Raw genomic sequence first — 21,215 nt, forward strand, 5'->3', positions numbered from 1 at the left:
TTTGCCACAAGCCACCTGGGAGACACACCAAACATGTGGAAGAAGGTGCTCTGGTCAGATGAAACCAAAATTGAACTTTTTGGCAACAATGCAAAACGTTATGTTTGGCGTAAAAGCAACACAGCTCATCACCCTGAACACACCATCCTCACTGTCAAACATGGTGGTGGCAGCATCATGGTTTGGGCCTGCTTTTCTTCAGCAGGGACAGGGAAGATGGTTAAAATTGATGGGAAGATGGATGGAGCCAAGTACAGGACCATTCTGGAAGAAAACCTGATGGAGTCTGCAAAAGACCTGAGACTGGGACGGAGATTTGTCTTTCAACAAGACAATGATCCAAAACATAAAGCAACATCTACAATGGAATGGTTCAAAAATAAACATATCCAGGTGTTAGAATGGCCAAGTCAAAGTCCAGACCTGAATCCAATCGAGAATCTGTGGAAAGAACTGAAAACCGCTGTTCACAAATGCTCTCCATCCAACCTCACTGAGCTTGAGCTGTTTTGCAAGGAGGAATGGGAAAAAATTTCAGTCTCTCGATGTGCAAAACTGATAGAGACATACCCCAAGCGACTTACAGCTGTAATCGCAGCAAAAGGTGGCGCTACAAAGTATTAACTTAAGGGGGCTGAATAATTTTGCACGCCCAATTTTTCAGTTTTTGATTTGTTAAAAAAGTTTGAAATATCCAATAAATGTCGTTCCACTTCATGATTGTGTCCCACTTGTTGTTGATTCTTCACAAAAAATACAGTTTTATATCTTTATGTTTGAAGCCTGAAATGTGGCAAAAGGTCGCAAAGTTCAAGGGGGCCGAATACTTTCGCAAGGCACTGTACACTACCTGGCAAAAGTTTAGAACACCTACTCATTCAAGGGTTTTTCTTTATTTTTACTATTTTCTACATTATAGAATAATAGTGTAGACATCAAAACTATGAAATAACACATGGAATCAAGTGTCAAACCAATCAAAATATATTTTAGATGCGAGATTCTTCAAAGTAGCCACCCTTTCCCTTGATGACAGCTTTGCACACTCTTGGCATTCTCTCAACCAGCTTCACCTGGAATGCTTTTCCAGCAGTCTTGAAAGTGTTCCCACATATGCTGAGCACTTTTTGGCTGCTTTTCCTTCACTCTGCGGTCCAACTCATCCCAAACCATCTCAATTGGGTTGAGGTTGGGTGATTCTGGAGGCCAGGTCATCTGATGCAGCACTCCATCCCTATCCTTCTTGGTCAAATAGCCCTTACACAACCTGTAGGTTTGTCCTGTTGAATAACAAAAACAAATGATTGTCCCACTGAGCTCAAACCAGATGGGATGGAGGATCGCTGCAGTATGCTGTGGTAGCCATGCTGGTTAAGTGTGTCTTGAATTCTAGATAAATCACTGACAGTGTCACCAACAAAGCACCATCACACCTTCATCTCAAGGCAAAGGGTGGCTGCTTTGAAGAATCTCAAATAAAAAAATATATTTTGATTTAACACTTTTGGTTACTACATGATTCCTTATGTGTTATTTCATAGTTTTGACGTCTTCACTATTATTGTGCAATGTAGAAAATAGTAAAAATAAAGAAAAACCTATGTGTGTGTGTGTATTTATGTATTAATAGCATGGGTGATTTAAATCCTAACAATGTGTTGAATCCACTGGTTGTCTCTTCCTAGGAGCATGGCATCCCCACCAACATGGGCTACGCGGTGGCTCCCCACCACTCTGGGGTGTACCCCGTCCACGTCCAGCTGTACGACGCTTGGAAGAAGGTGTGGGGCATCAAGGTGACCAGCACGGAGGAGTACCCCCACCTCAAACCTGCCCGCTTCAGACGAGGCTTCTACCACAGTGGCATCAGTGTAAGGACTCAACCCTGCCCCCCCCCTCTCTCTCTCACACACACACACACTAGGTTCTACTGTATGTATAAACTATTTTCAGTCATGGGTTTGTGCTCAATAATTTAACTAGAACTGTTAAATTAGGCTGTTTGAAGTATTTACTCTGGTTTAAGTGTAGACCGTTGCATTGCATTGCATCTCTGTCTTTTGGGAAGTGCTGGGTATTGGAATCCTTGCGTGTGCCTTTGAAAGGACAAAGCTTTGTTTTTTGGCGTGCTTTGAACAATTTAGTTTAGCTGTTGGGAACAACGTGCTGAGTAGAGTGAAGGGAAGGATCAGTAGTGCTGAAGTAGTCGTGTTGCCATGCCCTAGTGGCGTGGTCTTTTCACTGCCCCTCAGACAGTTTCTGTGTCTCTCTCTCTGCTCCTCCCCACACCACATGGAATGAAGCATGCTGACAGACAGATGGAACAGTGTGACTGATCATTATGGAAATTGCAATGTTTATCACTCTCAACAAAGACAATCTCACCGCAAATCACAGCCTTGGCAAAATCAACGAAGACAACTGCTAGCTTGTGATGTGACAAGAACATTCACATTTTTTGACAAATGTTAATCTGTCTGTCAATGCCAATTTATGTACAGTATCTTTCCAAAGTGCAATTTTATGTCCATATGCTTGGCCTGGACATAAACAACAGCTTGCCTGGACATAAACAACAGCTTGCCTATTTAAGAAATGTATGCTTAAATGTCTCAGATTTTAGAGCTTAAAGACATTTGTATTTTATTAATGTACAAACTATGTCGTGATTTTTTTTTCTCTCCCCATTATCCTGGTAGAATGCTCCTGTTCTAGACCCAGCAGTTTTCTGTTATTTGTCTGGTGGAAGAGTGTGATGTCACGTAGATGTTAATTCCCATCTCGACACGTCCCTGTGAAATATTCACCGGGAACTTGGCAGAGACTCTGAGGTGTCTCTTCTTTTCTTTCTTCCACTCTCTCTTTTCCCCTTCATCAGCAGTCTGTGACTCCCGTTGGCTGTGACCCGCTCTGTGTTTTATAAAGCAGAGAGAGAAAATCCTGGGAGCTTCAGTCTGTATCCAGCCTTTCCTTCCTTTCTTTTTCTAAGCATCTCAGTACTGCCTTAGCTGCTGCTTCTACCCCAGCCCTAGATAGCAGAGATTACAGCCTGATCGATACACTGTGTAGCTAGTTAATATCACAGCCTGATAAATACACAGTGTAGCTAGCTAACATTACAGCCTGATAGATGTTGAGATTGTGTTGCCAGTGTGGTGCAAGGACAACAACCTCTCCCTCAACGTGATCAAGACAAAGGCGGTGATTGTGGACTACAGGAAAAGGAGGACTGAGCACGCCCCCATCCTCATCGACAGGGTGTCCACATCACCAGCAAACTAACATGGTCCAAGCACACCAAGACAGTCGGGAAGAGGGCACGACAAAACCTATTCCCCCTCAGGAGACTGCAAAGTTTTGGCATGGGTCCTCAGATCCTCAAGGTTTTATAGCTGCACCATCGAGAGCATCCTGACGGGTTGCATCACTGCCTGGTATAGCAACTGCTCGGCAAGGCACTACAGAGGGTAGTGTGTACGGCCCAGTACATCACCAGGACCAAGCTTCCTGCCATCCGGGACCTCTATGCCAGGAGGTGTTGGAGGAAGGCCCAAAAATTGTCAGACTCCAGCAACCCTAGTCTGACTGTTCTCTCTGCTACCACACGGCAAGCAGTACCGGAGCGCCACGCCTAGGTCCAAGAGGCTTTTAAACAGCTTCTACCCCCAAGCCATAAGTCTCCTGAACAGCTAATCAAATGGCTACCCAGACTTTTGCAATGCCCCCCCCCCCCCCCCCAATGCTGCTGCTATGCTGTTATGCATGTACATAATTATCTCAATTACCCCGACACCGGTGCCCCCGCACATTGGCTCTGTACTGGTACACCCTGTATATAGCCCCGCTTTTGTTATTTACTGCTGCTCTTTACTTATTTGTTATTCTTATCTCTTACTTTTTTTAGGTATTTTCTTAAAACTGCATTGTTGGTTAAGGGCTTGTAAGTAAGCATTTCACTGTAAGGTCTACCTACACCTATTGTATTTGGTGCATGTGACAAATAAAATTTGATTTGATACACCGTATCAAAACCTGATGAATACACTGTGTAGCTAGCTAACATCACAGCCTGATGGATACACTGTGTAGCTAGCTAACATCACAGCCTGATGAATACAATGTGTAGCTAGCTAACATCACAGCCTGATGAATACAATGTGTAGCTAGCTAACATCACAACCTGATGGATACACTGTGTAGCTAGCTAACATCACAACCTGATGGATACACTGTGTAGCTAGCTAACATCACAGCCTGATGAATACAATGTGTAGCTAGCTAACATCACAGCCTGATGAATACAATGTGTAGCTAGCTAACATCACAACCTGATGGATACACTGTGTAGCTAGCTAACATCACAACCTGATGGATACACTGTGTAGCTAGCTAACATCACAGCCTGATGAATACACTGTGTAGCTAGCTAACATCACAGCCTGATGAATACAATGTGTAGCTAGCTAACATCACAACCTGATGGATACACTGTGTAGCTAGCTAACATCACAACCTGATGGATACACTGTGTAGTTAGCTAACATCACAGCCTGATGAATACACTGTGTAGCTAGCTAACATCACAGCCTGATGGATACACTGTGTAGCTAGCTAACATCACAGCCTGATGGATACACTGTGTACAGCACCTAAGCTGAACAGCCAGTGTAATGTTTTCCAGGTCGTTCTGCTCCTGTGATTGTGTGCTCGGATGCCAATCGATTGTGTTTTTATTGTGTTTCAACTATGTTAGGACAGAGGTTTATGTTTGGCTCGAGAAATGGGTTTTGCTGACAGCATTAAGATTTGCGTCACATTTTATTCTCCACAGTGTGATCTCTAGTTTCAGGGGATAATTGAATCACCTGAGCTGTCAGTGAAGTGGAAAAAACGCATCGAAATAGTGTCACCGAGCATTTCTGGCCCTGTTTGAATGTTTGTGTATTTGATTTGTTGTTGACTGGGAATCAGCAGGGTGCGGTTATATTAGGACACTCCCCACTGTGCAGATGTGTTGCTATGTAATATTAATTGTGTTGTGTACTGTAGGTGCTGCCGAGGCAGACGTGTGGCCTGTTTACTCACACTATCTTCTACAACGAGTATCCTGGTGGACCCAAGGAGCTGGACAAACTCATCAATGGAGGGGAGCTCTTCCTCACAGTGCTCCTCAACCCGGTGAGACCAGACACACCTCCATAACATCAGGAGAGGAAGGCTCTATGGTTGCTTTAGCCCTTCTTCCCCCCTCAAATGTATTTCGTGCAACAGTGGTTGGAAGTGACATTGCTGCCTGCATTGTATTGTGTGTTTCTCTGAATGTTGTTCTGTGTTGACTCCTTCCTCACAGATCAGCATCTTCATGACCCACCTGTCCAACTACGGGAACGACCGTCTGGGTCTGTACACCTTTAGGAACCTGGTGAAGTTCCTCCAGACATGGACTAACCTGCGGCTGCAGACCCTGGCGCCTGTGCAGCTGGCCCAGCGTTACTTGCAGATCTTTCCAGAGGAGAGGGACCCCATCTGGCAGGTGTGTGTGTGAGAGGCCATGTGAGCTGTGGATCACTGGGTTTGTGGAGCTCGGGGACTATCATAAACCAGGCTGTCATTTTAGACAAGGCTAGACAGGAGCTAAGGACTTTGCTTTTTCAATCAGACTCCATTGCGTCCTACAGTGCAAGTCCTTTTGACTCCGACCATTGCATCCTACAGTGCAAGTCCTTTTGACTCAGTCTCAATTGCTTCTTACAGTGCAAGTCTTATTTGGGTTTAGAGCTACAAGAGGCTGGCTCTTACAACTGTGGTTTTGTGGGGGAAGCAGACTCAGACACTGTTTCCCAACAACACAGAAAGAAGGCGGTTTCTTTCCCTAAGACGTCCAACTGCCATCTTGGCAGTTCCTCACACTGTCAGTGTGGAGTTGTCACAGTGTAGAAGTTAATGTGGAGTTGTCACAGTGTAGAAGTTAATGTGTGCCACCCTTTGAAGTTTAGAGTAAACTTGTGCCTGCCTGGGTCCAGAGGTTTCTTCAACACAGCACTGTGTTAAATGTATTGGGATTAATATGATAGCCTGGTCGCCTCCATTACCCATGAGGCAGTGGGGAGGGAAGGAGTTAGATAGATTTAGGGCAGTTGGTATCGTCTTGACATGCAGATAGACCCAGAGGCACATGACACCACGGGCCTTGCAGGGCTGCTCTGAGCTATCTTCCACATAGATACACTGAAGGCTTCTAACCAATCAGGAAGACCAATGAAAAGGCACCCTTCCTGATACTGATTATGGGTTCTTTCCTTAGTCCCTACAAGAAGGTACTAAGGAGCATAATTGATCAAGGGGTGATTTTAGAAACCAAATGTTTGAGTCTGCTCCCCCAAACCTCTGTTAGACTAGACTGGTTGGGTTCGTTTGAGCTGAATTAAAAGCACCCCTCCCCTTGGCGCATTGTTGGTCCCACAGGGTGGATACAGTTGTCTGTAACCGTTGTGCCACATGTTAATACACACACACACAGGTCTCACTGCTTTACCACAGTAACAAGTCCCCTGGCCAAGTTAGTGGTAGACTTTAATTGCAAACAGACTGCTGCTATATATGAGACTGGTGTGTGTGTGTGAGAATAGTGTTGTACCAGTCAAAAGTTTGGACACACCTACTCAATCAAGGGTTTTACTTTATTTTTACATTGTAGAATAATAGTGAAGACATCGAAACTATGCAATCATGTAGTAACCAAAAATATATATATTTTTTAGATTCTTCAAAGTAGCCACCCTTTGCCTTGATGACAGCTTTGCACGCTCTTGACATTCTCTCAACCAGCTTCATGAGGTAGTCACCTGGAATGCATTTCAGTTAACAGGTGTGCCTTGTTAATTTGTGGATTTTTTTTTCCCTCAATGCATTTGAGCCAATCAGTTGTGTTGTGACTAGGGCTGTGGCGGTCACAAAATTTCGTCAGCCGGTGATTGTCAAGCAAATAACTGTCGGTCTCACGGTAATGAACCGTTAATTAACATAAACACATTTAGCATCTCCTGGCTTCCATGTAATATAGCCTACACTTTCACAATAAATCCATTATTTATTTTAGACAGGTCTAAAGAAGCATGATATGGAGAAAATGTAGTCTATTTCAGAAGAAAAAAATAGCATACTCCTCATATGCCAAATGGCTGTGGGCTACGCTAGTTCATTTAGCAGACAATATTTGCTTATCATTCCATGGCATTATTTTATAGTATGAAGAATACAATTGAACAAAGTTGAATAAAATATAAATATTGTCTCCGAACATTTCAGGGAGTGCGCACCTGAGTCTATTCTGTGTTGAGTGATTAACAAAGAAACAGGTACTCCTATATGCTTAATTTAGAGTTATTCATGTAACTTTAGTTATTCTACAAACGTTGGGCTATATGTTTTGACTGCTGCATTGTAAGGCTGCATGATGAGATTCTAATGATTTGAAAAGATTTGCTTGAAGGCATGAGCTCTGCTTTGTTTTTTTTGCACAGGCTGTACACACTTCATCAGTCTTTCATTCACAATTTGACAAGCACTTGATAATGCCTCGAATTTCAGAGCAGCATTCCCTTTGTGGCCGTATTGCACCCTAAAAAAATCTGTCTTTTGGGGCGTTGTGCCCTTCTCCCGGAGTGTTCCTCGGTAGGCCGTCATTGAAAATAACAATTTGTTCTAAACTGAATTGCTTCGTTAAATAAAGGTTCAATGAAATTCTCCCTGAGTGTGCTGCGCAATCGGAAGCTCTCTCACTCACATGGCTCTCCGTCACGTGATCTGGTCTTTCTCACAGGCTGCAAATGAAGATGGGCACATCGGGAAAGCAACTGCGTGCCTCATCCAATTCCGAGGTGCATATCGGAAGAACTGTCCACATTTACTTTGTCAGCCAACAAGATGAGTAGGCCTAACGAACAGCAAAAGCACTAGCCTATGTCAATCTACTATCCCCAATAGTACAAAAGTCGACCTACTCTGTGCGAGAAATAAATAGTCCAAACATCGTCTGGGACAGTTGTGGGATGCGATAGGTCCCAAATTAATACGACCACTAGCATCAAAACATGTTTTTTATGTGGCTGATGCAACAGATCAGAATGTTTAGCTTAAAATGTTGATAATTGATTTGGCTATTTCTTCACATTATGAGTGCAGCAATGCACACATGGCAGTAAGTGAGTGTGAATGTTCCATTAGTGCGAAAACACCATTCTCAAAAGTGACTGCAAATGCAATTATAAATGTAATGCTTTTATTATAATGGTGCGTTTTTATAGCGCAAATTATCTTCCCCAAACTTGAAACTCACGCTCTTCTTATATACATTTGAAGTCGGAAGTTTACATACACTTAGGTTGGAGTCATTAAAACTTGTTTTTCAACCACTCCACAAATTTCTTGTTAACAAGTCGATTAGGACATCTACTTAGTGCATGACACAAGTAATTTTTCCTACAATTGTTTACAGACAGATTTTTTCACTTATAATTCGCTGCATCACAATTCCAGTGGGTCAGAAGTTTACATACACTAAGTTGACTGTGCCTTGAAACAGCTTGGAAAATTCCAGAAAACGTCCCGGCTTTAGATGCTTCTGATAGCCTAATTGACATCAGTTGAGTCAATTGGAGGTGTACCTTTGGATGTACTTCAAGGCCTACCTTCAAACTCAGTGCCTCTTTGCTTGACATCATGGGAAAATCAAAAGAAATCAGCCAAGACCTCAGAAAAGAAATTGTAGACCACAAGTCTGGTTCATCCTTGGGAGCTATTTCCAAACACCTGAAGGTACCACGTTCATCGGTACAAACAATAGTACGCAAGTTCAAACATCATGGGACCACACAGCCGTCATTCCGCTCAGGAAGGAGACGCATTCCGTCTCCTAGAGATGAACAACAGCGAAGGACCTTGTGAAGATGCTTTAGGAAACAGGTAAAAAAGTATCTATATTCACAGTAAAACAAGTCCTATGTCAACATAACCTGAAAGGCCGCTCAGCAAGGAAGAAGCCCCTGCTCCAAAACCGCCATAAAAATGCCAGACTACAGTTTGCAACTGCACATGAGGACAAAGATCATACTTTTTTGGAGAAATGTCCTGTGGTCTGATGAAACAAAAATAGAACTGTTTAGCCATAATGACCATCATTATGTTTGGAGGAAAAAGGGGGATGCTTGCAAGCTGAAGAACACCATCCCAACCGTGAAGCACGGGGGTGGCCGCATCATGTTGTGGGGGTGCTTTGCTGCAGGAGGGACTGGTGCACTTCACAAAATAGATTTCATCATGATGGAGAGAAATTATGTGTATATATTGAAGCAACATCTCTAGACATCAATCAGGAAGTTAAAGCTTGGTCTCAAATGCGTCTTCCAAATGGACAATGATCCAAGCATACTTCCAAAGTTGTGGCAAAGTGGCTTAAGGATAACAAAGTTAAGGTATTGGAGTGGCCATCACAAAGCCCTGACCTCAATCCTATATAAAATCTGTGGGCATAACTGAAAGAGTGTGTGCAAGCAAGGAGGCCTAGAAACCTGACTCAGTTACACCAGCTCTGTCAGGAGGAATGGGCCAAAATTCACCCAATTTATTGTGGGAAGCTTGTGGAAGGATACCTGAAATGTTTGACACCAAATAAAAATAATTAAAGGCAATGCTACCAAATACTAATTGAGTGTATGTAAACTCTCTACTATTATTCTGACATTTCACATTTTTAAAATAAAGTGGTGATTCTAACTGACCTAAGACAGGGAATTTTTGCTCGGATTAAATGTCAGGAATTGTGAAAAACTGAGGTGTGTTAACTTCTGACTTCAACTGTATGCCAGTTAGGCTCTACACCCCTTGTAAAGCGGAATAATGTGCTTCATTTTAAGAATTTTTTGTCCACTAGTTGTGATCCAAGCCTTATCAAAATGTATAGGCCTATGGGCTAGGCTACATGAGGTGTGTGACTATGATTAGAAAAGGTTGCAAAATAAAGGCTTTGTTTCTTATGCTGGGAATCATTCACAAGTGAGGCTAATATTGTCACCCATCAGACTTTTCTTGATTTAATCTTGTCTTTACATATACTAAATAATATATGTGTGACATTTGTTTTGATTTAGAATTTACCATTATGCACCTTAATCGAAACGGGCAGTGGGACAAAAAATGCATGTCATCTATGCACTTAGATGGCGAATGGAAGACGCTTTTCCCCGTGGCTTATTTTCATTCCTGCCAGGTAGGCTTTACTCCTGATTTAAATATAAGCAATGTGCTTGATATTAGGAAAGTTGAGAAATAAATATAGTAGGCATAGCCTTTAGAAAGCTGACGCAATCCAGGTATTTATATTAGCACCCATCACTGTTTTCTCCCGAAAATTACATAGCCTATAGAAATGTTGCGCAACATGAGATCATGGGCTCTTATGACGTGTTTTGATTAGATTTTCGATTACATTTGCATTGACGTCAGAGTGATTAGAGGGACAATAGAGTGCTGAGTACCAGGCAGTTAGCACGTTTGGTAGGTTACTAATGACCGTCAGCACCATCAGAGCTGGGAGAAGACTAGTTACCGTGACTAAATGGTCATGTGGCATTTGACTACTGCCTTCATGACTCGTGATCGCCGGTGTGGCAGTAATACTGTCACCGCAACAGCCCTAGTTGTGATGAGGTAGGGGGGGTTTACAGAAGATAGCCCTATTTGGTAAAAGACAAAGTCCATATTATGGCAAGAACAGCTGAAATATGGAAAGAGAAACGACAGTCCATCATTACATCATTACTTTAAGACATGGTCAGTCAATCCGGAACATTTCAAGGACTTTCTTTAAGTGCAGTCGCAAAAAACATCAAGTGCTATGATGAAATTGTCTCTCATGAGGGCCACCACAGGAAAGGAAGACCCAGAGTTACCTCTGCTGCAGAAGGTAAGTTCATTAGAGTTGCCAGCCTCAGAAATTGCAGCCCAAATAAATGCTTCACATAGTTCAAGTAACAGACACATCTCAACATCAAATGTTCAGAGGAGACTGTGTGATTCAGGCCTTTATGGACGAATTACTGCAAAGAAACCACGACTAAAGGACACCAATAAGAAGAGACTTTCTTGGACCAAGGAACACGAGCAATGGACTTTACACTGGTGGAAATCTATCCTTTGGTCTGATGAGTCCAAATGTGAGATTTTTGGTTCCAACCACTGTGTCTTTGTGAGACAGAGTAGATGAACAGATGATCTCCACATGTGTAGTTCCTATTGTGAAGCATGGAGGAGGAGGTGTGGGCGTGCTTTGCTGGTGACACTGTCTGTGATGTATTTAGAATTCAAGGCACACTTAACCAGTATGGCTACCACAGCATTCTGCAGCAATACGCCATCCCACCTGGTTTGCACTTGGTGGGAATATAATTTGTTTTTCAACAGGACAATGACCCAACACACCTCCAGGCTTTGTAGGGGCTATTTTGCCAAGAAGGATAGGGATGGAGTGCTGCATCAGATGACCTAGCCGCCACAATCCCCTACCTCAGCCCAATTGAGATGAGTTGGACCACAGAGTGAAGGAAAAGCAGCCAACAAGTGCTTAGCATATGTGGGAACTCCTTCAAGACTGTTAGAAAAGCATTCCAGGTGAAGCTGGCTGAGAGAAGGCCAAGAGTGGGCAAAGCAGTTATCAAGGCAGAGGGTGGCTACTTTGAAGAATCTAGTATCTAAATATACATTTTAATTTGTTTAACGCATGATTCCATATGTGTTATTTTATAGTTTTGAGGTCTTCACTATTATTCAACAGTGTAGAAAATAGTAAAAATAAACACTTACTCTTTGATGGGTTTGTCTAGACTTTTGACTGGTACTGTATATTCTGAACTGGCTGGGCAAGTCATACCTATGGCAGCTCATCCTGAGGCATATATTCCCTCCATGTTTACTGAACGGAACTTCCAGGTGAACTAATTCTACCCACTCTGTCCCTACAGGACCCCTGTGAGGACAAAAGGCACAAAGACATCTGGTCCAAAGAGAAGACATGCGACCGATTCCCTAAGCTGCTCATAATTGGACCACAGAAGACAGGTGAGCAGTAAACAAATACATTGTACAAAAAACATTTAATTAACAAGGTTACCTCAGTTCAGTGACGCAACCACACTCATAGCAATGACAAGTTTGAACCTAGAGAGATAAACATGACCTGAGCTTGTGGGGGGGGCACAAAAATATAATAATAAATAATAAATAATAAAATAGCATTCAAACTGTATATTGTTTGGGAAAATATGCAGTACAAACCTTTTTGATGAGGCTAATTTGAAGGAGAAATTATTGATTGGGTGTATTTCTTGGTTTCTTTTCATTTTGATAAGAGATGGAAATGTAATGAATTGAAGGTTGTGAAAAAAATTGGGTGTCTATAAATTCTGACTTGAAAATGTAATGAATTGTCACCACGGAAAAAGTTTGAATACCACTGTGCTAGTGGGCTGTAGATTCTGTATGGTTACGTCCCTATTCCTTTGATAGTGCATGACTTTCCTATATAGGGAATAGAATCCCGTTTTGGACACAGACTATGTCCCTGTTAAGGTTTGAGCATGCTTCGGTTTGGCTGGCTTCTAGCCTACTCCCTTATAAGACCTACACTTTAAAAAAACGAGAAAAAAGTGGCAATAGTACTGTTTGTTCATCTTGAGAAGCCGTAGCCAATATAGAATTCCTCAAAATAGTCAGAATTAATCTAAGATAACTCAAGAAATCTGTCATAAATGTTTACGTTTTTGCCGAGGATATCTTACACGCTACCCAAACTGGACTTGTCGCGTGCGCCAGCGTTGCAAAATAAATGTACACATACAATGTTATTCAATCGTTGCACCCACAGTGCTCGCACACGCCAACGAGCGTCTGTGTTTCCAATCACTAAAATAGAAGTTGCTTCTATTTGTGACGCCAAAAGCGATGCCTCTCCCATCTCCTCATTGGCTTTTAGAAGCATATACCCACGTGCCATCTCCTCATTGGTTATACCCACGTGGGTAATTGAAATATGAATTGCGGTCAGTCGGTTGTGGTAATACACCTAATTATGAAAGTTGGATGCAAATCGCCATATAAAGTCCAAAGAAGAAAAGGCCTAGGAGGAGAGAAACAATTCGATTGACCGTTTTGTGCGTAGATTGTCGGAGTAGAGGACCTTGTGTCATTCAGCAAAAATAACAACTCAACGTTTAAATCCCAGGACAAATTAGCTAGCAACAGCAAGCTAGCTAAATAGGACAAATTAAGTAGCAACTACAAGCTAGCTAGCTAAATTGCCATGCATGTTTAATGCTTTTCGACCTGTCCCCAAATTAATATAATTGGTTCATGGTTTGTTTTGATATTTCAACCTGCGTGTCGTGATCGCATTTGATGTGGGGGCTTTGGGCATGGTGTTAGTTGCACCGTTTTATATCTAACGAAGATGTTTGGTGCAGTGTTTCTCAAGTGAAAAATCTTGCATGAAAACGAGTCGTCTCTTGTTGAATGACAGCTAACACTTCATTGAAGAATCCCTACTGTTGACCAGTCACAGACGAATGGGTGTGGAGTTCGGCTTCCGACTTGGCTTGCTTCGAGAACAAATGTTGTGTGCACGAACAGCTGACCTCACTAAACACTTGCCGTAATGAAAATGAACGAATACGTCACAAAATGTTGTCATTACTATTTGCACGAACTGTTCCGGATGTGACGAATGCAGACGCTTTTAGTCTACTCTACACACCACCAGGGTGTGGCTCACTGTACTAGATCCACTGCACCAGGAGAAGTTGTTATTCTGTCTGGCATGGGGCAGCCTTGAACCTCTGATTATTGACAGCCTGGAGAGAAAGGATGGATAATTGGCAACTGAGCAGCCATTTACAGAGTGTCACATACTTAATTTCCTTTATAGGTTCACCGTAGGCAGGCAGTCAGTCGCTGGCTTTTATTGTAACCTTGACTGCACCCCAGTAAATGGGAATTCCAGATTTACTGCGTTGCCTAATTAAAGTTCTTGAAGATGTCTTAAGGGAGCGATAACCCTCCTTCTGAGAGCGCTGTAAACTGGCCCCGTTAATCTTTTCAATAAAAATGGATTAGGGGGTTGGAGCTGAGAGTAAATTCACACACTTCACCGTTTTAATTACCTAACTGCACCAACATTCACTATAGTCACGTCAGCCATCTTGTCTGTCAACTAGTGAATGACCGATATGGATTTTGTTTTAGGACCGATACTGATTTTGGATGGCCCATGGTCAATATTTTAGGCTGATATTCAACATCATAAAATGTGAAAAAATGTAATACAAATTTCCCACTTTTAAACAATAGATTTGACTTTTGTTTTCACCAATCTAACTTCATAACACAATGGTGGTAATGTTATTTGAATGGTGAATCTCTTAATAAACTGGGTCAATTAAGATGGCATAGGCCTACTCACTATACAGGTGAATGCCTATTCAATAGGAGTGTGCATATATTGAGCTGAGCTTGTTTTGGCTGATCAGTAGAGTCTATGGTGCTACAGATGACAAATCTAATATCCTTCAATGTGGGAATTACACTACATTGACAAAAGTATGTGGACACACACTCGTCAAACATCACATTCCTAAATCATGGGCATTAATATGGAGTTGTCCCCTCCCCCCAACTGCTATAACAGCCTCCGCTCTTCTGGGAAGGCTTTCCACTAGATGTTGGAACATTGCTGCGGGGACTTGCTTCCATTCAGCCACGAGCATTGGTGAGGTCAGGCATTGATGTTGGGCGATTAGGCCTGGCTCACAGCCAGTGTTCCAATTCATCCCAAAGGTGTTAGATGGGGTTGAGGTCAGGGCTCTGTACAGGCCAGTCAAGCTCTTCCACACCGATATCGACAAACCATTTCTGTATGGACCTTGCATTGGGCACGGGGGCATTGTCATGCTGAAACAGGAAAGGGCCTTCCCCAAACTTTTGCCACAAAGTTGGAAGCACAGAATTGTCTAGAATGTCACTGTATGCTGTAGCGTTAAGATTTCCCTTCACTAGTTTATACTGGATTAAGTGTACATTTTCGTTAAATGCAATTGTGTTAGTAATGTTCCACCATTCCCTCCATCTTGTGCCAATATCACTTATTTTTATGTCTCGGTTCCAGTAGTTATTTTTTTCAAGAGATTATCAGTTGGATAGGCACTCGGCAAGGTCTTGTATATCTTACCTATCATATGAACATCCTTTTCTGACTCAAATAGGATTCCCTCAAGATTTCTCTGATGTCCAAGATTTCAAATTTAAATTTCTTGATATGAAACTTAAGTTGCATGTCTTTGAAATGATCTACATTGCTTAATAATTCTGTCATGGAAATAAATGTATTTCCTATTACCAAATAATTTCCGGTTCCTATGCCTTCCATGTGGAAGACATATTTTATCAGTGAATTCTGAAAAGATATCCAAGTATTGTTCCATAATGTTGTGTTTTTTTAGTGATGATATTGAATCTTGTTGAAAACGTTTAATTATCTTCCATATTTTTATTGTGTTCTTAACTATGAAGTTGTTAATGTTCTTAGCTTCATTCTTAGACACGTGAAAAGATTCTGGGGATGAGCATTTGCATCTAAAATATGTGCCCATTGTTCCTCTTCGGTGCATTTAACGATACATGGATTGTAGAAAACATTATGAACACCTGCTCTTTCCATGACATAGGCTGACCAGGTGAAACTATGATCACTTGTTAAATCTACTTCAATCAGTGTAGATGAATGGGAGGATACAGGTTAAAGAAGGATTTTAAAGCCTTGAGATAATTGAGACATGGATTGTGTTTCGGTGCCTTTCAACGGGGTATTGTAATAAGTGCCAGGCGCACCGGTTGGAACTGCAACTTTGCTGGGTTTTTCACGCTCAACAGTTTCCTGTGTGTATCAAGAATGGTCCACCACCCAAAGGACATCCAGCCAATTTGACACAACTGTGGGAAGCATTGGAGTCAACATGGGCCAGCATCCCTGTGGAACGCTTTCAACACCTTGTGGAGTCCATACCCTGACCAATTGAGGCTGTTCTGAGAGCAAAAAGGTGATTCAATATTAGGAAGGTGTTGTTAATATTTTGTACAGTCAGTGTATGTCGCAAGTAAAGGTCCTGGACGGCGAGTTGATACAATTCCAAGTCTGTAAGGTTAAAACCACCTGGCTGAGGAAGATGTAAAACTTTTATTATATCCATCTTATTTGACCACAAAGTCTTATGACCGAGTATACTTTTTTTTTAAAGAATGTGTTTGGTGGGGTAATTCGGATTACTGAGAATAAATAACTGTTGGAGCCATTCTGAAAAGATGTACTCTACCTGGAAGATTTATGGGAAGATTGTTGTATTTAATTAGATCTGCGTTCATATTGTTGATAATGGGATTATGGTATCTTTATTAAACGTATTTGTTGACACCTATTAAGCATCCTAAGTATTTTATATATTTTTTTGTGGTCCACTTAAATCAAATCAAATCAAATTTATTTATATAGCCCTTCGTACATCAGCTGATATCTCAAAGTGCTGTACAGAAACCCAGCCTAAAACCCCAAACAGCAAGCAATGCAGGTGTAGAAGCACGGTGGCTAGGAAAAACTCCCTAGAAAGGCCAAAACCTAGGAAGAAACCTAGAGAGGAACCAGGCTATGTGGGGTGGCCAGTCCTCTTCTGGCTGTGCCGGGTGGAGATTATAACAAAACATGGTCAAGATGTTCAAATGTTCATAAATGACCAGCATGGTCGAATAATAATAAGGCAGAATAGTTGAAACTGGAGCAGCAGCACAGTCAGGTGGACTGGGGACAGCAAGGAGTCATCATGTCAGGTAGTCCTGGGGCATGGTCCTAGGGCTCAGGTCCTCCGAGAGAGAGAAAGAGAGAAGGAGAGAATTAGAGAACGCACACTTAGATTCACACAGGACACCGAATAGGACAGAAGAAGTACTCCAGATATAACAAACTGACCCTAGCCCCCCGACACATAAACTACTGCAGCATAAATACTGGAGGCTGAGACAGGAGGGGTCAGGAGACACTGTGGCCCATTCCGAGGACACCCCCGGACAGGGCCAAACAGGAAGGATATAACCCCACCCACTTTGCCAAAGCACAGCCCCCACACCACTAGAGGGATATCTTCAACCACCAACTTACCATCCTGAGACAAGGCTGAGTATAGCCCACAAAGACCTCCGCCACGGCACAACCCAAGGGGGGGGGGGGGGGGCGCCAACCCAGACAGGATGACCACATCAGTGACTCAACCCACTCAGGTGACACACCCCCTCCAGGGACGGCATGAGAGAGCCCCAGTAAAGCCAGTGACTCTGTAATAGGGTTAGAGGCAGAAAATCCCAGTGGAAAGAGGGGAACCGGCCAGGCAGAGACAGCAAGGGCGGTTCGTTGCTCCAGAGCCTTTCCGTTCACCCTCCCACTCCTGGGCCAGACTACACTCAATCATATGACCCACTGAAGAGATAGAGAGTCTTCAGTAGAGACTTAAAGGTTGAGACCGAGTTTGCGTCTTTGACATGGGTAGGCAGACCGTTCCATAAAAATGGAGCTCTATAGGAGAAAGCCCTGCCTCCAGCTGTTTGCTTAAAAATTCTAGGGACAATTAGGAGGCCTGCGTCTTGTGACCGTAGCGTACGTGTAGGTATGTACGGCAGGACCAAATCAGAGAGATAGGTAGGAGCAAGCCCATGTAAGGCTTTGTAGGTTAGCAGTAAAACCTTGATATCAGCCCTTGCCTTGACAGGAAGCCAGTGTAGAGAGGCTAGCACTGGAGTAATATGATCAAAATTTTTTGGTTCTAGTCAGGATTCTAGCAGCCATATTTAGCACTAACTGAAGTTTATTTAGTGCTTTAATCCGGGTAGCCGGAAAGTAGAGCATTGCAGTAGTCTAACCTAGAAGTGACAAAAGGATTGGACTTAAATGATTGCTGTAGATCATGAGTTATTATTTTGTTTTTCTATGTTCATGTTATATCCTGAGATTTTAGGACATTCTGAAAAATATTTTTAGCAAGACCCGCATTCCTTTTCCAATATTGGTGAGGTATATCAGGAGATCATTTGCAAATACATTTAGATATTCGTTTACCAATATTTAGGCATTTTAAAACACTTTCTCCTTTGCCTATTATGACAATTATCTAATCTGACTATCGGCTGTCAATTTACAGATATGACTGTGGCTGGTCAGATCAGCACACCAGTAAATAGCTCACATTACACCGCAAGTCAGATGGCTTGAAGCTGAAAATGGTGCATGTTCAAAATGATGACCAGCTAAAGTTAGCTAGCTACGTTGGCTATTAGCTCCTATCTGATATCTAACACAATGTTTAGCTAGCATAGTAGCTAATATAGCTAGCTTGCTAACACTACAGATGAAAGGGTTCATTATCATTATATTTGCTAACGGGTCACAAAGCTATCTGCTTAGCTAGCTAGTTTATTGCATGCACGTCTACACAAGTCTTATTGGTGAATTACACAACTAGAATTTGCAACAGGAGATCAACTTTGGTCACTGTCAATTCATCTGTTTCTCAATACTGCACCTTTCTGTTGGAGAATGAGCTTTCTGCTTGCTGGGCAGTGCTCGTGGCTCAGGCGATGAGTGTCGGCTGGCATAGCAGCAGTTTTGTTATGTGGACAGAGTATCCGCAAAATCGTTAGAGAAGGGCCGATAGGCGATGGATTAGAAAAGCCAAAATCGTCTCGATATATCAGCACGGCTGATAAACGGTTGTTTCCTGTCAACATGAGATCCACCACTCCTCTTTAACTGTCACTTCATCTCTAACGTAGTTGAGTGTTCTGGTTGTTATTGCTATTTAAGCTTTGGCACATTTGAGATGGGTAGTAAATAGCTGTTCTAATTACCCGGAAATATGCATGTTTAGCATTTACATCAAGTTCTATATTTAAATTAAATCTATTACATTTACATAACCTAATTGTAGTTATCTACGTTTGATATTAGTATGAGCAATACTAATGAAAACTTGTGTTCTCTGCTAAGGCACCACAGCCCTGTATCTGTTCTTGGGGATGCATCCTGATCTGACCAGTAACTACCCCAGCAAGGAGACCTTTGAGGAGATCCAATTCTTCAGTGGCCATAGCTACCACAGAGGCATCGACTGGTATGTTATTCCCCTTGTCTTACCCTAACATATTCATTGCCACCAGTCAGTTGGGCATTAATTCCTCTTCTCCAACACATTTACAATAGTCCTGCTTTTATTTTGGGGGCAGCATGATTGAATGGAGACACATTGCTCCTGTAAACCACTGTGCTTTTCATAGTATATTAAACCAACTGAGTTGCCCAGTTTTGAAACATATTCCAGTTACTATTTTTGGCTTTAGAGGAATGTTTCATCCTTCAAAGGGAGAGGCTTTGGTTCATCCCCCTCTGAGCTCAATCATTGATTAACAGAAAGCAGACAATTGGATTTATGAATCAAACATTAGTGTGTGGTGGGCTCAGTTGTGGAAAATCTTTAATGTGTGCAAAGTCTGTCTCTCTTACTGGTTTATGCTGGTGCAGACATGTTTTATCCATTAAATTGCATAGTTATTGATGAAAAATGAAACTAGTCTTGTGGTGTTTAGGTAGGACTAGGGCTGTTACGGTGACCGTATTACCGCCACACCTGCGGTCACGAGTCATGACGGCAGTCAAATTCCACGAAGACTGTTTAGTCACGCTAACTAGTCTTCTCCAAGCTCTGATGCTACTGCTGGTCATTAGTAGCCTACCAAACTTGCTAACTGGTACTCAGCACTCTATTGTCCCTCTAATCACTCTGACATCAATGCAAATGTAATTGAAAATCTAATCAAACACTTCACGAGAACCTATAAGCTCATGTTGTGCAACATTTCTATAGGCTTTGGAATTGTCTGAGAAATCATTGATGGCCTCTCTTAAAAATAGGAGGATACCATCAGCTTTCTGGCCGGAAAGTATTCAGACCCCTTGACTTTTTCCACATTTTTGTTATGTTACAGGCTTATTCTAAAATTGATTTCTTTTATTTTTATCCCTCATCAATCTACACACAATACACCATAATAACAAAGCGATAACAGGTTTTTAGAAATTGTTAGCTAATTTATTACAAATAAAAAACAGATACCGTATTTACGTAAGTATTCAGACGCTTTGCTATGAGATTCGAAATTGAGCTCAGGTGCATCCTGTTTCCATTGCTCATCCTTGATATGTTTCTACAACTTGATTGGAGTCCACCTGTGGTAAATTAAATTGATTGGACATGATTTGGAAAGGTACCCACCTGTCTATATAAGGTCCCACAGTTGACAGGTTGAAGGAATTGTCTGTAGAACTCCGAGATAGGATTGTGTCGAGGCACAGATCTAGGGAAGGTTACTAAAACATTTCTTAATCTTTGAATGTTCCCAAGAACACCGTGGCCTCCGTCATTTTTAAATGGAAGAAGTTTGTTGCCTCCGGAGTGGCGCAGCAGTCTAAGGCACTGCATTGCAGAGCTTCAGAGGTCACTAAAGCCCCGGGTTCGATCCCAGACTGTGTCACAGCCGACCGTGACCAGGAGACCCATGAGGCGGCACTCAAAAAGGGATTTCCTTTTTCCATCGCATTGTAGCGACTCGTGGCTGGCCGGGCGCTTGTAAGCTGACTTCAGTCGCCAGCTGGAAAGTGTTTCCTCCGACACATTGGTGCGGCTGGCTTCCGGGTTAAGCGAGCAGTGTGGCTTGGCAGGGTCGTGTTTCAGAGGACGCGTGGCTCTCGACCTGCAACAATGGGACAAGACTGTAATTACCAATTGGATATCACAAAATTGTGGAGAAAAAAATACATAAAAATGTAAACAGTTTGGAACCACCAAGACTCTTCCTAGAGCTGGCCGCCCGGCCAAACTGAGAAATCAGGGGAGAAGGGCTTTGTTCAGGGAGGTTACCAAGAACCCAATGGCTACTCTGACAGAGCTCCATATTTCCTCTGTGGAGATGAGAGAACCTTCCAGAAGGACAACCATCTCTGCAGCATTCCACCAATTAGGCCTTTATGGTAGTGGCCAGACAGAAGCCACCTCTCAGTAAAAGCCACATGACAGCCC

At 42.4% G+C, this 21,215-nt stretch overlaps 1 protein-coding gene across 9 annotated transcripts in view; it reads left to right on the forward strand.

Annotated features, from left to right (window-relative positions):
• LOC110510194 (bifunctional heparan sulfate N-deacetylase/N-sulfotransferase 1) overlaps positions 1-21,215 on the forward strand; it is a 137,082-nt gene that overhangs the window by 97,320 nt on the left and 18,547 nt on the right. For all 9 annotated transcript variants that reach the window (XM_036968305.1, XM_036968304.1, XM_036968309.1 and 6 more), the window contains 5 exons: positions 1,686-1,871; positions 5,050-5,178; positions 5,351-5,533; positions 12,018-12,114; positions 19,130-19,253. In XM_036968305.1, coding sequence (XP_036824200.1) covers positions 1,686-1,871; positions 5,050-5,178; positions 5,351-5,533; positions 12,018-12,114; positions 19,130-19,253 — 719 coding nt within the window. The remainder of the gene's footprint in view (positions 1-1,685; positions 1,872-5,049; positions 5,179-5,350; positions 5,534-12,017; positions 12,115-19,129; positions 19,254-21,215) is intronic.

Source organism: Oncorhynchus mykiss, chromosome Y (genome assembly GCF_013265735.2).
Source record: "Oncorhynchus mykiss isolate Arlee chromosome Y, USDA_OmykA_1.1, whole genome shotgun sequence".
NCBI classification, from domain to species: domain Eukaryota; kingdom Metazoa; phylum Chordata; class Actinopteri; order Salmoniformes; family Salmonidae; genus Oncorhynchus; species Oncorhynchus mykiss.